Genomic DNA, 21105 nt, shown 5'->3' on the forward strand with positions numbered 1-21105 from the left:
AAGCGCACTTTCACCAGTGACTTATAATGATCCATGCTAACTGAGCTATCTTACATAATATTTCAGAAACAGGAGTTTCAGTAAATTTTATTAAAAATTTAGTAAATTTTAAAATTTTGTTCACTTTTACTTTAGTTCTTTCTAATATGGCATTGCTTTAAAACAAACAAACACTAAGCCCCAGAAAAGGCAGTTGTTATGTACAATCACCCCAGAAGACTGAGGAAATTAACACAAGGAGCTCAGAATGGCTGGTCTGAAACATGCTGATATGACAAAGAAGATGCTTATCAGCACAAATTGTTTTCTACTGTCCTTGGTAAAAGGGATAAGAATGAATGAATAAATAAATGCTAGAATTGAGAAATTAAACAAATATAGACTAGTCTTTCAGAAAGTCTAGTGGTTAGGGTAAAGAAAAAGGTAGGGTGGCAGATTGAGGTGTGTGTTTGTTTCGTATGGGGGAGAAATGTAAACGTGTATGAGCTAAGGGAAGGAGTCTGTAGAGAGTGAGAGATTAGAGAGACAGAAGGGACAACAGAGAACAAGGTTTCAGAGGGAGTCTTTGTTTTACAAGATAGAAAGTTCAGAGTGACAGGACTCACCACTATTCAGGCTGATTTATTATGCCACAAAAATGGCTTAAGTTTGAGAATTTGGGTAATGTACCATAAAAGTAACCCTTTAAAAAAAATTGAGTCTCTAATACAATATTCAAAATCACAATCTTTAAAGAACGAGGTAACTCTTTACTCAGAACTACGTTCATTCATCACTGAACTATTAAAACAGTGTTTTGCACACAGCAGATCGATGAGTGAATTATGTGATAATGAATCCTAAAATAACATTTATTTCTTACAGACACTTATACTTACTACAGATTGAAAATATTCAGGAGAAATGCCTTCCAATTCAAGGATTCTGTCCTCAAGTTTTTTAATTCTCTGATAAATGTCTCTTGGCACCGGACCACCTAAATACATTAAAAAAAATTCTGAGATACTATGGATAATTCTTTCTTCTTACAATTTTTATTCTTAAAATACCATTCAAAGACACTTATGCAAAAGAATGGGAATTATTTAAACTTAAAATAAGTTAACAAGAGTAAGACAGAATGAAATCTTTAGCAAACATTTTCATAATATACTCTATGGGATATATTATTATACTACACTTCTCCCCAAGCCCCATTTATGCTTCCTATGTTGCTAGGCATTTTGTTTTATGTTAAATTCATTTTACAAGACATTGAATAGTTCCTGTATAGAACAACTTGTATCTCTGACAGACTCTGACAGTTGTTTAGGAGGAAAATGCATAGTGACAACTGACAATTCAATTCAGTGGCTGTAATATGTCATATCGTTTTCTTCAATTTATACTTCTCCTTACATGCCATATTTTCTCCTTTAACCCAGAAGACCATTTAAAAGGAGCTTTACCATAATTTTTTTTAACATCTTTATTGGAGTATAACTGCTTTAAAATGTTGTGTTAGTTTCTGCTGTATAACAAAATGAATCACCTATACGTATACATATATCCCCATATCTCCTCCCTCTTGCGTCTCCCTCCCACCCTCCCTATCCCACCCCTCCAGGTGGACACAAAGCACCGAGCTCATCTCCCTGCGCTCTGTGGCTGCTTCCCAATAGCTATCCATTTCACATTTGGTAGTGTATATAAGTCCATGCCACTCTCTCACTTCGTCCCAGCTTACCCTTCCCCCTCTCCGTGTCCTCAAGTCCATTCTCTATGTCTGCGTTTTATTCCTGTCCTGCCCCTAGGTTCATCAGAACCATTTTTTTTTTTTAGATTCCGTATATATGTGTTAGCATACAGTATTTGTATTTCTCTTTCTGACTTACTTCACTCTGTATGACAGACTCTAGGTCCATCCACCTCACTACAAATAACTCAATTTCATTTCTTTTTATGGCTAATATTCCATTGTATATATGTGCCACATTTTCTTTATCCATTCATCTGTCGATGAACACTTAGGTTGCTTCCATGTCCTGGCTATTGTAAATAGTGCTGCCATGAACATTGTGGTACATATCTCTTTTTGAATTATGGTTTTCTCAGGGTTTATGCCCAGTAGTGGGATTGCTGGGTCATATGGTAGAAAGGATGCTCAACATCACTAATCTTTAGAGAAATGCAAATCAAAACTGCAATGAGGTATCACCTCACACCAGTCAGAATGGCCATCATCAAAAAATCTACAAACAATAAATGCTGGAGAGGGTGTGGAGAAAAGGGAACCCTCTTGCACTGTTGGTGGGAATGTAAATTGATACAGCCACTATGGAGAACAGTACGGAGGTTCCTTTAAAATACCATAATTCTTAACTAACAAACTTTCTAGGCAGGGGTATGGTAAAATTAAGGTTACTCAAATTTCAAGATTATGATTATATCCCAAATCCTTCCATTTCTTAGCACCTCCAATGTAAACATTCTGGTCTAGACCACCATCACCTCTCCCTGGATTATCACAACCTCCAAACTGGTCTTCTTGTTTCTGCCTTGCACACATAAAGTCTGTTCGCAACACAGCTGCCAGCAACCCTTTTTTTTTTTTTTTTTTTTTTTTGCGTTACGCGGGCCTCTCACTATCATGGCCTCTCCCGTTGCGGAGCACAGGCTCTGGACGCGCAGGCTCAGCGGCCATGGCTCACGGGCCCAGCCGCTCCGCGGCATATGGGATCTTCCCGGACCGGGGCACGAACCCACGTCCCCACGTCGCCTGCATCAGCAGGCGGACTCTCAACCACTGCGCCACCAGGGAAGCCCAGCAACCCTTTTAAAATGCAATTCATATAGTGTTAGTTCTCTGCTCAAAACCTTCCAACACCTTCACATTTCACTCAGATTAAAAACCAAAGCCTTTACAATAGTCTACAAGATCCTATACAATTTGGACATTCTCCCCACATTCATACCATTTCAGCCATTTTTCTGTTATTCAACTAGGCCAAGTACTCTTACAACTTTAGCACTTGTGATTCTCTCTACCTCTGTATTCACAAGGCTTGCACTTGCCAACTTCAGGTCTTGGCTCAAAAGTTACCATATCGGTAAGGCCTTCTCTGACCACACTTTAAAAAATACCAGTACTACCACTTCCCCCTACCTAGCACTCCCTCCCTATCTTTTTTCCCTTATTTTTCTCCAAACCATTACTACCCCAACATTCTGTGTATTTTGCTTATTTATGGCCTGTTTCTCCACTCTAATGTAAGCTCTTAGAGGGCAGAATTTTATGTTTTGTTCATTGGGTATGGCTGTGCAGGTTGTACACTACACAAACCTAGGAAGCATCAGTGCATAGACTGAACAGGTGCTCAATATTTACTGAATGAACAAATACATGATTAAACAATCGTTATGCAATTAAAGAATATGGATAAATTTTCATATCAAAAGTATCAACTTGTTAAATATAAAAACTCTAGAAATATGGGGGGATTGTTTTGAGAATTTTTAAAGTTTAGGATCTTGGTTGTTCTTGCTTTCGAATAAAGTAAAATGAATAACTTACTCACCTGACTTTGCTCTTGCTGCTCCCTTTACCTAGACATCCTCTGCCTCACCTCCCTACCTTTCAAGAACCATTTCAAGCTTCCCTGGGTCAACAAAGCACTGCCTGAATCTCTTCACATGGAGGCTCCTTGTGCCCCACCATACCCTTCCCTCACAGCCCCTTTAACATCCCCCTTTGCTATTAATCTTTCTCCCAAACAGATTATAAAGTCCTTGACGCCAGAAACTGTGACTACATCTCAGTGTCCCTCCTGTCTAAAACAGTGCTTGGTGTATAGTAGGCATTCAACAGATACTTTTCAAAATTAACTACTTGACACTATTAGATTTAATAAACCAGTCAATCCTGTTATACAGTTTGTATTGTAAATGCATCTAGTTCTGAGAAAGAGAGTTAATTTTAATGCTAATCTCTTACTATCCTCAAAGATTTACTCATTCTCTTATCATCTTCTCCCTTCATCCACAAATACACCAGATAGACTGGACTCAGAAATTCCCTGAACCATATTTTATGCCTCTGTGCTTTTTGCAGATATTTAGAAGATAGAATCAACAGGATCTGGTGACTAAATCGGGAGGGAGACTGAGGCTTTGCAGCCAGTTAAGATCTAAGTTTGATTTCTAGTTGCCACTTACCACCTTGGGCATGCTGCTCTGAAAACTTCAGTTCCTTTATCTGACAATGATTACAGCACCAACATCTCACAAGGGTGCTGTTAAATAGTGAGTTGATATATGTATAATACTTTCAGAGTGACTGGCACTTAGGATTTAGTCAGTCACTTAATAAATGTTAGTCCCCAATGGCACTTATTTATTTATATGCTTATCCTCACTGGAAGATCTTAAAGAGCTAGGGTTACACTTATTAATACTTTTTACCAGCACAGTGGGGGATACGAGTGAGAGATGGTCATGGTTATGAAGTTAATGGCAGGAAAAAAACTACATTAGTTTTCAGCTATGACTTTAATAAACTGAGAGAGTCAGGATATTGTTGAGAAGTGTAAGAGGAGGAAGAAGGGCGTAAACACATGAACTGTAAATTCCTTGAAAGCAGGGACTATGCTTTCTTCATTTTTGTACCAATCAGAACAATGTTTTTCGTACATGACAGCTGCTCAATGAAAACCTGGTGACTAGTGAATCGGAATTTCTTTAACCACTTGCAAAGATACATTACAGAACACTGCCCAGCACTCTGCTTACCTGTCTGCAATCGCAAGTGAGCCTCAATGTTTTGTAGTCGTTCTTCTACAGCCTGATTACCACAATCGCGGAGCATGCTGTTAGGTTTATGACCTGACCCTTGAATTCCTTCAGGTCTAGTCTGTGGTCCATATGTATTCACAACTCTAGAAACTAAATTAAGAAACTTTTGAGCCTATTAAATTTACATTTCAAAAATCAGAAAGTCTCTCTCCTTAACAGTATTTGATGTTCTTTTCATAACCACAAACCCAAGTACAAAGAAAGGCAAGAGTTTTTGATTTGTTTTAAACTAAATAAAATTTAGATAGGAAAGTGATTTCTATTCCATTTCGCTTATAATCTAGAATAAGTTTCTGACAGTGATGAAGATATTATATAATGTATACTTACCTTTTACATGACTTTTAAACCCAGGGTAAGGAGTAAAAACGGCATCGGTTCTCGCACAACTATTTTCTAAGGAGAATTCAGATGAGTATAAGTTTAAATATATTCTTAACTTCAAATGTATGATATTTTGATAACCCTTCAGTAATGCATATTAACATATTACTCATAATCAGAGAATATCATTTTAAATAACAGTAATTAAATTACTATCATGCACAGGATAAAATTTAGTGATCTTTACTCTCTAAAACTTATATCTAATGTTACCTATTTCCAGATTTATATATAGAAAAGTCCTCAACATTTGGTGGCATAATTTAATTTTTAATGAATACCAATATCCCTAAAAACCATCTGGGCCTTTGGAGAAAATAATTTATATATTATAGAGAGTTAAAATTTCTAAGCTAAAGAGACATAGAAATAAACAAAACTCAGTATTTTTACTAAAATATCTTTTTAAAAAATACAGCATTTTTGATATTACTGATCATATGTTCACATGATTACGTGTTCACTAAACATGTAATATAAAGTATTATGCCTTTAACACATTTTTATTTCAGAACGCCACACAAAAAAGACCTTGAAACCTACAACACATACTTTTATACTTTTCCTAGATTTCCAGTGCTCATCTAAAAAAAATCCCTAATCACAAAAGCTATCTATCTCTTTCCAGACTGCCCCTTTCAAAAAACGCAATTTTAAAAATGATACCATGTGAAATTTTGTTCCAAATTTTTTCTAAGCTGAAAAGTATAGTTTCTTTCAAGTTATATATCAACAAATAAATCATAAACCAAGGGAGAAAGTTGGAATGATATTAACATAATATATAAACAATTCAAATATTATAAAATAATCTTTAAAATGACATTAAGTAAAACCATGCATTGCAGTAAATTTCCTAAAAGACTCCCCTTAATTATTTTGTAATAAAAATGGATGGTAAAAGATAATGAAGGAAAATTCTTTTTTTCCCTAGGGAATTTGATTTTTTAAAAAACCCATTGTTTATATTTTGGTCAATTGAGAGGTATTAAAAGGAACACACTAACACGTTACAATACATCTGATTTTTTTCAGTCTAAGTTTCCTTAAGATAGTTCTGCTGACACATCAAACTGTGAATAAAATTCCAAACCCACCTATCTTTTATATATAGATACTAGAGTCATTTTCTTTTTCTTTTCTTTTTGAAACACCTGAAAATATGTTTAAATGGCCATCACCTCTCCATTCTCTTTCTACCATTTCATGGGGCTAAGGGTTAAAAAAAGAAGCTATCATCCATTCCAGAACTATATTCCAAATATATAGATTAACTGACCCATTAGAGAAAAATTCAGCATGGTGTGAAGATAGTGAATGTATAAGTGCTAGTCACTCTCCACAGCAATTCTTCCCAACACTGTTTGGAGCCAGCAAGGGATTGAATGGGCTAAGGAATCCTGCTGAGCATTTCAATTCTTGTCAATTTCTATCCCCTGGTGGTTTATAATAATAGAGTTAGCAGGGAGAACAGAGGAATAACATTAGTGATACATGTGCTTGCTCCTTCAACAAACGCTTTCTCATGGGTAGCTTGCAGTTGGATTGTAGTACCTGAGATTTTGCCACTGCTGAACCTGTTCTGAAAAGCTAACAGTAAAGTATACCAAATCTAGAGATACGTATGTATAATGTTAATAGTAGAAAAGGCTGCATTTAGGACCCACCTTGAGCCTGTATTATTTCATTATTAAGAGAATCAGTGTACCAATGTGATACGAGTCAATTCTAGGTTCATCTGAAAATTGTGTTCATAATAATTAGCCACAAGATATTAGAGGCAACAAGAAAAATGTTCATTCCAATTAGGAACTCTTCTCCATAATTTTTTCTAAGAACTACTTGTTCTGATTATTACTATGATGCCTGACTATGATCTATGCTAGTGCTTTGCAATTTTGTATTCTGCAGCATACCTGCAGATCTGTAAATATACTATAAAATCATGTGGAGAGGAAAGGAGAATCTGATGAAAAACAGCAAATGTATGCACTATGAGAGAAAGGAAAAAAGCATAAGACACCATAGTCTTGTTGACAAATTGGTTTTATCATGACATAAAACATTTCAAACAGCTAAGGAGTAGTGAGAAAACTGCTCCCTCTTGAGGAGTATTAACTTTACTAAGTTCACTTCATGTATTAATATCATAATTTCATAAATACCTTTAGAGACTTGAAATTTATATAGCTTAGACCTTCTTACTAGTGAGACTGAGACACCCTACCACCCACACTTTATCTTCATTTCCTGAAGGAACTTTAAAACAATCTTTACACCTGTGGTAAACATTTGCCTTTTTACGTTAGCATTTATTTGATTTTTGGATAACCAAGATGAAAACCATTTTGTATTATTAAACAGAAGGAAATACTGCTGTCTTAGTTTCCAAATAAACCTGTGAAATAATTAAAAACTGTGTTCTTAATGTTATTCATTTTAAAAAACAAATGAAAGATCATTAAAATCCTACAAAAATTAACTTCTTCTAGGTAGTTACCTTGATTACAATCAATAACATTGCAAAATTCCCTGACGTTGTTTTCATTGATTTCAGCTTGCTTTCTTTCAATAAATGCAGATATTCGTCTGTCAATCTACAAACAATAAGCATGTGTGTCTTAATTCAAACACAGTAAGATTAAAAAAAATACTCCACCCACCCCCCAAAACCCAACTTCTTACTTCTGCTTTTCCAGCCTTTATTTGAACTACTTCTGGATCAAAATGGATCTGTGTCTTTTTCACATCTCCCAAATCACAATCTTTGTGCTTTTCTTCCTCCTGTAGGTCGCCAATGGGAAATTTGGCATTTACTTCATTCTTGTTCCCTGTTTCTGTTTTTCCTATTTCTTCAACAACAGTTGTATTCTCCTCTTTAATCAGAGGCTGAAGTTTTGCTAAAAAAGGCTGAGAACACAATTCCATCTGCTGAGGTTCAAACTGATCAAAATTAATCACATATTTACCATATTTATATAAATTTCTGCTAAGTAAAGGCAATATTCAATATCAATTAACTAAATTTAAAAGGTTGGCACATCATACATAGATCTGAGCACATGTAAGTGTTTGTGCTGTCCTCTGCTATTGTGACCAATATCATTTGCTATAAATCTGTTTAAAAAAAAAAAAAGGAAAGAAAAGAAGAAAAAAAACCTGAGGAAATTTAAAATTTTCTTTGAGGGAATCATTCTGTCACTCATCTTTTATTTTGTGCCAAATCAAAGCCTCAGCCTCTGGCACCAATGCCACTTAATTAACATGTCATTCAAATGCCTCCTCAGAATACTAAGGCTTAGTATTTTTCCTCCTTAACACGAGAGCCAGTGCTCTCACTCAGCAAAGCCCTGTATTATCACTATATCACTGGAGATTCTCCACTTGAAACTGCAGTTGGCCGAAGTAAATGAGACAGCATAGACATGAAATATATAGGTGTTACGCTGAGTGAACACTCAAGCTTCTCCTGACATGGCAAGATATCTTCTTGGGTCATGAAATTAAATTTTTAAAAAGAAAACGAACAAGAGCCATAGCTGAAAAGAGGTAGATGCCTATCACCATACTAGAGGGGGAAAAAACCCTGTTGTATAATGTAAATTATACTACCCATTCCCCCCGCCCAGACCCATCCACAATTAGGCCTCAATTGAGTCCTATAGCTCATTGCTTCCACCCTTTAAAACTAGGGTTAACTATTACTTTTAACATGAAACAGAGTTAAAATTTCCCATAAAGTCACTGAATAGAGGACTGAAAATTAAATGTCTACTCCATTAATCAAAACACACCAACACTTGTCAGTGTTCCAATTATTTCATACCTACAATTTTGCTTCCATTATTTGCTATACCAAATACTCTTCTGAATCCTTGTAACATCTTAACAGAAGTAAACTTTTCGACACTTCATATTTTATACTTTGATTAGAGATAAACTGCAAACTCGCATCAATTGTAACTGCAAAGATGTTCAATTGGAAACTAGCAAGGTCATAATACTGTTCAGTTATTGAACTGAAATACTAAAAAATATAACAATACTATTATAAATTAACAATTCAGTGTTGACTTAATATAAAGGATGAATTATTTCAAACTCAAGAAAAAGATGATAAAATAGTGACTGGCTACTTACTAATATGAGACATTAATGTCACAGAAATTACTTTCTTTTTAAAAACTATGCTGAAACTGTTTAATTGCAATAGACACTCCAGGATGTGTCATGCTGGGATAATGCCACTTCTTGAACCACTGAAAGCACTCCATGAGCCTCCAAACTCACCCAAGGCATGGAATCATTATCATAGCATGACACACACCTGCCGTGTCTTATTGCTTAATTATAACCTACCATAGATGCAACTGTATTGAATTTTCAGTGCAAGTCTAGAATTGAATAGAACTGCATTTTCAATCTTCACATCCACATCAGCCTATTGGGCTATATTCCTGTAATTGTCCTGATCACTATGTAAATTAACAGATTTAGATCCAATCTGGCCAAAGTAACCTTTTATTAATACCACTATTAATACAGTGTTAAGATAGAGCTAACAAATACTACAGCTTACAATTTAACTACAATTAATTTCTAGTCTCAATATCGAGTTAACATTTTTAACACGAAATTTACCTGTAAATATAAAACGTGTTGTTCAAGTGCACTAAAGAGCAAAGCAGGCTGGAATGCCGAGAGGCTCTGGAGCTTGTTCCAATCGATTGTAATTTTCACCACATCATCTCTGATGTTAAGCTTCAAAGGGGCAAACCAGCAACATCACAAAAAATTACAGGATTAAGCTGTACACATGGGATTGTCCAAAAATAAGATTTCTATAGAATAACACACCATTTAGCTCAAAGTTCTCAAGTTTTCAATCATACATAAAAATGCTCTACACCTAGTTACCACTTTAAAAAGCCAAAAAACGTGAAATTTTCATAAAAAAATAGAATGACACCTCACTCTAATTCTATTCTTGGGTCTGTGTAACGGGACCATCTTTTTCGATAATTCATTATCTAAAAAACTTTGGATAGGGGTGAAAATAGTCTTGTCCTACTCAGAATCCTACTGCTTCTAGCTCAGAGCATTAAACAGTGGGGGCAGGTACCTTTATGAAAGTTCTGATATACACATTTCTTTTTGTTAAATATGCACATAAATACATAACAAACATATCATTCCTCTGATGTCTTCTGAATCACATTTTTATTGTTTTCAATTTTAACCAATTTTAAAAATAATTTAAAAATCAATTCATATATTTATATTCACACATATTATAAAGTCTAGTGATACATGGCAATGTGTTTATCTACTTCAAATAAAAATTAAACTATTATTTAGCTGCGGAAATCTGAAATTGAGAAACAAATACTTTTCCACAATAGTGAAATAAATGGCCAGAGACTGGATGGAAAGGCCAGACTTACTGCTAAACAGTATTTTCTAGTAAAGTATGAGGGCTCATTGTATGAAAATTTCTTATAAATTGGCTATCCGTGACCTATTAGAATAATAGTATATACAGAAAACTACCAAGAACCTGAATATAAAATTAATATCAAAATGAGTGAAGATTTTAGAGGGAAAGCCTCCATCTCTAGTCTTTCGAGTGAATAAAAGTGAATCACCGTAAACTTTTCTAAGGACACGTGTTTATAAGGATATACTACATCGCAGAATCAAGTTAACTATTATTTTTTCAAAAAGCATTTATTTAAAATTAGTCATGTTTTCTACAAAACAAAGACAACTGTTACATTAGTTCAAATACAGATCTTATAAATTGTGATTGTAATAAAACAAAAATATAAACCGATGTACATAGAACCGAAAAGATCCAAAGTTCCCAAAAAAGGCACTATATGAATGAACGCTACATGACAGAAGTTTACCACCCTTTGACCAGAAATATTTAAAGTCCATATTAGACAAGTGTAAAGAAATAAGTTTTGTGTAGGCTGCACTGGCAAAAATTAGTTTACATTATTTTAACTAAGGTTTTATATTAAGATAACCACATTAATCTTAATTTACATTATTTAATGCCTATAAAGATTTCCTTAGACAACAACTTATGCACAGAAGTAAACTATTACTATACTTTTACAGTTCTCAAGGGATCTATAGTTTATTATAACAAATTTATGAATACAGTTTGGGGATAATGCAGGCAAATCCTCAACCAAAGCAAAGCATCAAATTTTCTAGAGAAAATAATAACTTATAGAAATTAAATTTAATGTTTGGATCATATTCTCATTTCAATTCAGCAAAATTATGTAAGCTTTCAAGTGCAGTTAAAGATATTTGGTCTTTTAAGAAAATCACATAATAATGTCACAAATTAACTTTAAAACTATCCCAATACATCCAACGATTATTCAACAAATTCCCTGTTAGTAATATGAATTCTATGCATTTTTACACTGTAGAACTTGTAAACCATTCACTCAAAAATGTATTAGTCTGCCATTAATATGGCCTATTTAAAATATGTATTTCAGTAAAAACTTTATTAAATTAATATGAAAATCCAAGCTAACAATAAATATTTCTTCAGCTTGGTAAAATGGACCAACCAGAGGTAAGCAATAAAGTTAAAATTAGAAAATTGGAAATCTGAGATAAAAAATACTTTTTAAACATTCAACTTTGTTTCCTATTGAGGAGAGCTAATAACACGATACTATACAAAATAAAGTAGGCATTTTACAACATACATTTTAAAAAATTCCTTAAACTGGTTTTGAAAGGAAATAGTGATTTCCACCAAGGGCAATTTTATAAGTATAGTACTCGGGCTTTAATTCTTTAAACAATACATCTCGAAATACAGAGAGTATTACCAAGTTGGCTAGCATTTAATTGATGAGATGATCTTATTTTCTGACACTTGTATAAATGGTCCTTTCACTCTGTCATGAAAACTCACCAAATATTCACTCTAAACATTTTTGACAGGTGACATAAGTAAATTTTAATCACATCTCTACTTTTACCTACAGAATATCTGAATGTTTAAAATTTTTTAATGAGTTTTAAAAATTCAGTATACAAACTATTTCAAAAGAAATGTTTTATTTCTGAATGTTATTTTTAAAAAGTATCTCATCAGTGGGGGGAAAAAAACTTGCGTAAACTATAGGTGAGTATAAACTTTTTTCATCCTGATATTAGGATATTAAAAAAAAAACTTAAAGTTCCAATGTCCACGCCATAGAAAGTTCTCAAACTTTTAAACCATTTACAGGTCTTGAGTCTTGGGACTGAAATAATGTGTCCCCAAGTCTTAAAAAAAAGTTTAAGTCCTTGACAAACAAGTGAGTTTAAAACTTTTAGCCGACTCTATTAATAATCGTTCTATTAAACCAATATGAAGGTTTAACTTAGAGTAATGCTCTTTTTAAGTTAGAACAAATATTAGGATTTTAAAAAATATTTAAATAACGTTTTAAGAGACCGATTCTCCATTCACCCAAGGCTTTTAAAAATAATTTTCACAAATCAAACGCTCTATTTTCATAAAGGAAGTTACCATTATCTTCAACATAAATGCCTAATTCCGCCTTAAGATTAAAAACATCTGTTTTTTAAAAGCAGACAAACATATTTTCAAGTTGTTTCTCATTTAAAATTTGCTTTGCACTTTACATCATGAAACGAAATAGTGACTTGAGTGTAAGGAGTACCTTTATTTAAACCCGATTTTATTATGACATTTCTACAAAAGCTATTTATCAGCCAGTTAAACTAGTTAATAGCTAAATTACTAAACAACAGTTGTGATACAAGCAGTATCGACCATGGATAACTCAGCCAACTTTACGCTATGGGTAGTTTAGATTAATTCCTTTTCTCTTCCTCCCCGTTTTAAAGGGGAAGAGATGCAAGCAACGGCCAGAAGGAAAAAAGAAATAAACAAAAGCAAGTGACTCATAAGAGGAAATCACCCAAAAAAGGCGGAGAGACAGCTTTTCCAGAAATCGCAGGCCGTACTAACCTATCAATTTCTATAATGAATGAACTGGAAGTAAAAGGAGCCTGAGCGCCAGACGCCTCCCAAACCCTCAGAGAAGCTTCTCCGCATCCATTCTCTCCAAGCCTGTTCATCTCCGAGCCGGGTTTTCACTTACACTAGCCTCACTCACTCTTGGGGAGAAGAGTTGCAAGGAAATCTAGCCTGCAACCGGCCGTGAACTAGCCCGCGCGGCCATCCTCACTCAGACCACAGACGGCTGGGCCCGAGCTCCTCCCCCGGCCTCGGCTACTCGCGCCGGGTCCCACACCCCGCAGGCCTCCGCTGCCCCCTGCCTCCGCTCGAGGAAAAAAGGGGGGAGGGGCTAGACGGTTCCCAGACCCCTTCTCCCACAGACCACCACTCACTTGTCCAGCCAAGGTATGCAAGGAGCGAAAGACTTCGCAGACCACCTCTTGGGAGAGGTTGGGGCTGCAGCTCCGCTCTAGGCTCCTGTCACCGATGGTCGGGCGACTAAGCTCAGCGGCAGTAGCCATGACACTTTCGTAGGCCGCCCCCGCCAGCACCGAAAAGCCCTCACAACCCACCCCACCCTCCCCTGCTTTGGTCGCTGCGCGATGATGTAAAAGCACTGCGTCTCTTTTAGAGCGGGACTTTGAGCACCCGCCCCCTCTATGTGACTGACAAGCACGTGCACCAATCAGGTGCAGCTACAAGGTTCCGCAGAGGACCCTGAGCGGATGACTGCGAACCTGCGTGAGGCTAGCTACAGTATTTCAGATAATGATTGGAGTCGTTATCTAATGAGGGTTAGCTTCTTGAACCCTCATTAGTTAGTTAACATCGCTAATTTAACATAAATTAGTTATCATAACTAATTTTTCATGCGAGGAAGAGGATATAAAACAAGAAAAAACTTTTATGCCTCATTTACCATCAAGGGAATGATATTAATTACTTTAAATCTGCAAAATAATTCTGTCAAGTTTAAAAACTCGTAAATCAGTTGCTATTCCCTGCGTACTACGGTAGAGACGCTCATCCTAAAACTGTTTCAAAGAAGGGAAACACTGTCAATATGATTCTAACAGGAATTTAACTAAGTAAGCAATCGCATGCAACACAATCTTTGAAATTAGAGATCAATCCGAATTGAAATTTGACAAAGTATTACTTATCAGATAACTTTGGTAAAAGATATTTGAAAGACTTTGTAGTATTACAGAGTCTAACATTAAAAATTTTGTTGTGCAATTGAAAAGTTTAGAAAGTTTTTAGTGTTAAACTTTATTCCAAAACACTTGAAAAAAATAAATATCATCAGTTTAGAGATGAGGGATTTAAAATTCTTAATTCCAGTCGTCTAATGCTCTTACAGTAAAAGAAGCAGAGGTGGAAACTTGCACAATGTGTATTCAGTTTTAGAGTACGCTGAATGAAAGGGGGAGGAATAAGGCATCAAGGAACTGGGATTAAGGGCAGTAGGGATAAAAGAACGCCTTTGACCTGCCTCTAGGGAGCCTGTTAATTAGGCTTTCATTTCCAAAGATCACCAGGCGACAGGATCTTGAGTAATCTTGTCTGCTCCCTTGTTCACAGCAGGATATACAGTTTATAATCCAGCCTATGTCTAGAGATGTCCATAGAAAGATTTCACAATATCTAATCCCAAATTGAGCAACCTTCTCCTTCAAGCCACTCCTCCCATATTTAACCTAAATTCATGATTCTTTGCAATGTTAGCAATTTTCTTTGCCTCTGGTTCTCTTGTTAGAGAATAATTCTAATGGGGTAACTAAAAGTTTTTGTTTTGTAACATATTAGCAACTAGTTTCAGATTATTTGTTTTCACCTAGGTGTGAGGTTTGTTTTTGTTTTTTTTTTCAAATATTCAGGCCAGTGGTATGAGACACATTTGGGAACTTGCTTTGTATATTATAAGAATACCATCTTTAATAAGGTACTGATCATTCTTTCCTTTGCCATCACTGATTTTGAAATTTCAAGTTTTACTTGTTCCCTTGAACATCTAATATAGAATTAATTGATGGCCATTTGATCTCTATATAAATTCTCTATGAGATTCTGTTTCAATATGCAGACTTCCACTTATAGTATTGCTTACTTAGCTAATACTTGCAATTTAACTCTTTTGTGCATTATTTCTTCTTTCCAGGGACTTTTCTTACTCCTTCCTGATGCCTATTACCTTCATTTTGGAACTTATTTAAATAGAAGAGTTTGTAGGCTGAAAAGATGTGGATTTCCTTGGGCTAACTTTATATAGAAACATATAGAAAATAATGTGTAAGAAAAATATGATGAAAGCTCTGAAATTTAGAGAGTAAAGGAAATAATTTACCCTTTATAGAAAACTAATTACAGTTTATAAAGTGGGTTGCTGAAAAATCTTCTGCCTGGTGGAAATAATTCAAACTGTTGGTCTTGGCATTAGCAACAGAATTAGAAAAACTGTCCTGAAAATTCATCCTAAGAATCACTTGGGAGGATAAATGAAATCTAGGCTATCTACCTTATCAACAAAAATGTCCTTTATGAAGAGCTTTAAAGGTACAGCCCTATTAAATAAACCAGTGCCCAGCAAAGTGCCTGAGATATACGTGCTCAATAGATGGTATAATACACCTTTTTTCTAATGTAGAAAAGGAAAAGTTTAATTTGCCTTCTCTGGCTCCCCATCACCTGATGGATAAGCCCAAGTTCCTTAGAATGGCATCTAAGGCTCTTCTCATGATCTGGCCTTTGCCTAAATTTCCAGCCTCATTTTCTGCCACAAACCATCTGGTGCTTAATGCTCTCAAAACTGCTTTTACTTCTTGAAAGCTTTACTATTTTTTTGCCTCCATGTTTTTATTTGTGCCCCTGCCTCCTATCCGATTGGAAAACTCCTATTCCTCCTTCAAAAACTCCAGTTCAGAAATCTCTGGGAAGTTTTTCCTCATACTCCTTGTCATAAAGACCTTATCTTCTCCGCTAAACAACTCCTACAACTCATATATGCTTCCATTATTGTACTTATCACATTGATACTGAAATTTACTTGACTACGAATCTGTCTCCCCACTGAGCTATGAGAATTTATATGTATCATGTTTGTATACTTAAGGCTTAGCATAGTTTCTGGCACAGAGTAATTGCTCAGTATATGCTTGTGGAGCTGAATTTATTTGCCTAAGTCGAACAGATTTGTAAAATGGAAAATAAAAAAGAAGTTCCTACACTTGAGGGGAAATTGTAACATGTAGTAAGAATGCTACAAACAATTCATTTCAAATAATGCAGTATGTCCATTTATTCTCCTCTGGAACAGCAAATTCAAAGTGCTCAAATTTTTCTTAATGAATAAATACAGCTAGTCTCCATAACCTTCTCACGAATGATATCCATACAAATTAATTGTACCTACTATATGCCAGACACTCTGACCATGTTGAAGGTACAAAGATGAATCAGGCAAGGATATTTCTCAAAAAGCTCCAGTTCTCATGGGTGAGGCATATATGTAAACAAACATCTATGATATAATGTGACAATGATCATATTAGAGATATGTATAAAGCAATACAACCTATTAGTTCCTTTGGGGAGGTGTTTGGATTCAGTGTCAGGAAAAGCTCTAAACACTTGATGTAAAACATTGATTTTGAGGCTCAAATGATGAGTACAAATTCTTAATTAAGATAAAACAGGAGCAGGAACTTGAACATGCAGTGATGTGTTTAGGGAGGATCATTGGATAGAGAAGTATGGTGAAGCCAGCATTTCCCAAAGTTTGCTCTGCTGAATACCAGTTCTGTAAGATGCTTCTTCCAACAGAAGTTTCCACAATCAAAGAAGTTGGAGTAAAACTGACTAATTGTGTTGCCATGTCGTGCAACGGATCACAACATTCCACTTTCTATTAGCAAGGAGCTCAGTACTACAATCAAGTCCAAGGACACAATAAACCAGTTTCAAAATCCCAGCTTTGAGGATTGGTTTATTGGGACTTCCCATACTGATTTGTGATTCATTCAAGGTTTAGAAAACATACCTGTTACTTGAACAGAGAAAAATTTAAAATAAATTATTACTTATGATAAGTTGTTAATTAACTGAAGAGATAACAAGAAAACAATAATCTATCACAGTGTTAGCAAATTCAGGAAGCAGCTAACCCCTCTAGGGCTGCGGGAACAAAGGGAAGAGTTTGGAATTATTAAAATTCAGGAGCTTAGAGGAACATGGAGTCCCTTAGAGAAGGGGCTGCTGCTCAAATTGGATTGGTGACTTAAGGGGGGGGGGCATGATGAGGCTGATTTTGCAAGTTTTTAAAACTGAAAATAAAGCATCCAACCACTGTAGAACAATATAATGTAGTCTAATATACATATAATTGGAACCTCTAAAGGAGAATAGAGAAAAATTGGGGCAGAAGAAACATTTCAAAAGATGATGACTGAGAAATTTCCAAATATAGTGAAAGCATCAAACACAGATCCAGGAAACCCAGAGAACTCCAATATTATATACTGCTGTGTATATATTATATATTATATACTGCTGTGTAACAAATTACCCTGAAATTTAGTGGCTTAAAGCAACAAATATTTCTTATCACCAAGTTTCTGTGGGTGAGAAATTCAGGAGTGACTTTGCATGGTAGTTTTGTCACCCACTGTGGAGAAAAGCAGTGAGAGAGAAGACACAGGGCCTTTTAGGACTAGTCTCTCAAGTCACACGTTGTCATTTCCATCTGATTCTACTTGTTAGTAGCAAGTTACTATGTCTGGCCCACACCCAAGAGGTGGGAAATTAGGTTCTATATCTCCATTTCAAATATGAAGGAGAAATAAAGATTTTTTTAAAAGTAAACAAAACGAAGATTATTCATTACCAGCAGACCTGCACTATAAGAAATCTTAAAGGAAGTTTTTCAGGCAAAAGGACTGACATCAGAAAGAAATTGGTATCTACACAACAAAATGAAGATCTTACAAAATGATTAAAATAAAGGGATATATGAGACATTTTTTCTTATTTTTATTTGTTCTAAAGATAATTAACTGTCTAAAATAGAAATAGTGGCAAATTATTGTGGGTTTATAGCACATATAAAGGAATGTGTGACAAAAATAGCACAAAAATTGTGAGGGAGGAATTGTAAGTATTCAGTTGTAAGGTTTTTACATGCACATGAAGCAGTGTAATATTTGAAGGTAGACTGTGATAAGTTAAAGATGTAAATTATAAGCTCTAGGGTAACTACTAAAATATTTTTTAAGTATAAATAATAAGCTAATAATGGAGATATGAAGGAATCATAAAAATATTTAATTCAAAGTCAAGAAAATAAGAAACAAAAAAGAGATGGGGCAAAGAGAAAATAACAAGGTAATAGATTTTAATCCAACCATATCAATAATTAAATTAAATGCGAATGATCTAAACACAGATTTAAAGATTGATTAAAAATTAATATCTAACTATGTGCTGACTAAAGGAAACCCACTTTAAATATAAAGCTTAAAAGTTAAAAGATGGAAAAAATATATACTATGCAAGTACCAATAAAAATAAAGCCAGAATGACTATTTTAATATCAGACACTGAATATCACAGGAGCAGTATGTAATGTTAAAAGGGACAGTTCACCAAAAAGACTTAACAGCATTGTTTGTGCACCAAAAGCAGATCTTGAAAATATTTGAGGCAAAAACTGATAGAACTTAAAGGAAAAAGAAACAAAACCACAATTATGTTTGGAGACTTCAACACCGTTCTCAGTAATTGGTAGAAAAAGTAGAAAAACAGTACCTAAATTGCTAATTTTAGTAGAAAATAGACCAACTACAAGGAAAATGGCTCATTCAAGGGTACAAAGGCGTGTTTTACATTTCTTCTCCCATTTTATTATAGTTGTTAATCACCTCATTTATTTTTATAAATGCTCACCTTATATTAAAAATATTTTTCTTTGGAAAATCATGTAAATCAAGCTTTACAGTATCAACCCCACTCTTCCCCTTTGATTTGTATTTTAATTTCAGAGGTAGTTAGTCTACATTTCTAATTCATTTTCACAAGTCAGTAGCTCCTAATATTTAAGATTTAGGTTTCCTAATAGATGTACAAAATCTATCTAAAGAAAACTATAAGAGGACTTCCCTGGTGGTACAGTGGTTAAGAATCTGCCTGCCAATGCAGAGGACACGGGATCGAGCCCTGGTCCGGGAAGATCCCACATGCCGTGGAGCAACTAAGCTTGTGTGCCACAACTACTAAGCCTGCACTCTAGAGCCTGTAAGCCACAACTACTGAGCCCATGTGCCACAACTACTGAAGTCCGAGTGCCGTGCTCTGCAACAAGAGAAGCCACTGCAGTGAGAAGCCTACACGCTGCAATGAAGAGTAGTCTCCGCTCAATGCAACTAGAGAAAGCCCATGCGCAGCAGTGAAGACCAAACACAACCAAAAATAAATAAATGTATAAAAAACAAAACTATAAGACACTTCTGAGAAACACAAAGTAGACCTGAACAAATTGAAAGACCTCCCACATTCTTGGCTAAGAATTAAATATCATAAAGTTGATAGTTCTCCCCATATTAATGTATAAGGTTAATATAATTTGAATAAAAATATCAAAAAATATGTTTTTCTGGAGCTGTAAAGTTTATTTTAAAGTTAATATGGAAAAATAAACAAACAAGAATAGTCAGGAAAATCTACATATGTTATATCTTCCCACAAATAATGATTATTATTTAGCCTTGAAACATCCATTATGTTTAAAACCAAAAAAATGAAAAAATGTATTTTATATTAACCCATATATTCATCATTTCTGGTGCCCTTCATTCCTTTGGGTAGATCCAAATTTCCATCTGGTCTCATTTCCCCTTTGCTTGAAGAGCTTCATTTAACTCTTTTTGTAGTGAAGATCTGTTGGTAATGACTTCTCTTAGTTTTTACTTTTCTGAAAAATTATTTTGGTTTCAATTTTTAATATATTTGCTGGGTAAAGAAATCTGCTCTCTTTCTTTCAGTACTTTAAGGATGAGTCTCCATTATCTTTTGGCTTGCATAGTTTGAGAAGTCTGCTGTAATTCCTAGTCTTGTTCCTCTGTATATATATATGTGTGTATGTGTTAACTCTGGCTGCTTTTAACATTTTTCTCTTTATTGTTGGTTTTCAGCAATTTTGATTATACTGTGCCTTGGCATAGTTTTCTTTATTTTTATTCCACTTGGGATTCATTGAGCTTCCTGGAACTGTGGTTTTGCCGTTTTCATCAATTTTGGAAAATTTAAACTTTTACTTCTTCAAATATTTTTCTAGCACCTCCTCTCTCTCTCTTTTCCTCTTGGGACTCCAATTGTACATATGGTAGGCCACTTGATATCCCAGACGGCTATTCATTTCTTTCTAGTCTTTTTCTCATGGTGCTTTCTTTTGGATAGTTTCTATTGCTATGTCTTCAAGTTCATTGGTATTATCTTCTAAACTGTTTAATCTGTTCTAAATCCCATCCAGTGCATTTTTCATTTCTTATATTGTACTCCTCTACTTTAGAAGTTCCATTTGACACTTCATTATATCTTCCATATATCTCCTCATCATGGTCCTGTTTCCTCATATTTTCTGGAGCACAAAGAGAATATTTGTATTTGGTATTATGAAAATGAATAAAGGAAAACCTTATTCAAAGGGAGTTGGGAAGTCGTGAAGGGGAAATTCTCACACACCACTTGTCACAGCTTACTTGACATACCCTAGCAGAAAGAAGGAAGATTTTCTCCTTTCCCAGCAGCAACGCAGCCAATGAGAGGCTGCCACAACCCCAAACTCTCACTTCCCTCCAATGAGCTTTTGTTCAAAACAGCCCCTTCCAAAT

General features: G+C 35.0%; 1 protein-coding gene across 5 annotated transcripts in view; it reads right to left on the bottom strand.

Moving 5' to 3' along the window:
- Positions 1 to 13820, bottom strand: part of MBIP (MAP3K12 binding inhibitory protein 1) — a 35759-nt gene extending 21939 nt beyond the window's left edge. For 2 of the 5 annotated variants that reach the window (XM_027111088.1, XM_027111087.1), the window contains exons 1-7: positions 13615 to 13820; positions 9856 to 9975; positions 7900 to 8124; positions 7715 to 7811; positions 5161 to 5226; positions 4768 to 4920; positions 879 to 976 (exon numbers count right to left, since the gene is read on the bottom strand). In XM_027111088.1, coding sequence (XP_026966889.1) covers positions 879 to 976; positions 4768 to 4920; positions 5161 to 5226; positions 7715 to 7811; positions 7900 to 8124; positions 9856 to 9975; positions 13615 to 13743 — 888 coding nt within the window. In that variant the 5' untranslated portion in view covers positions 13744 to 13820. The remainder of the gene's footprint in view (positions 1 to 878; positions 977 to 4767; positions 4921 to 5160; positions 5227 to 7714; positions 7812 to 7899; positions 8125 to 9855; positions 9976 to 13614) is intronic. The other 3 variants (XM_027111089.1, XM_027111091.1, XM_027111090.1) reach the window with 3 other exon arrangements.
- Positions 13821 to 21105: the final 7285 nt, after the last annotated feature.

This window comes from Aethalodelphis obliquidens, unplaced genomic scaffold (assembly GCF_003676395.1).
Source record: "Aethalodelphis obliquidens isolate GAN/ISIS:26980383/991018 unplaced genomic scaffold, ASM367639v1 scaffold10, whole genome shotgun sequence".
Taxonomy (NCBI): Eukaryota; Metazoa; Chordata; class Mammalia; order Artiodactyla; family Delphinidae; genus Aethalodelphis; species Aethalodelphis obliquidens.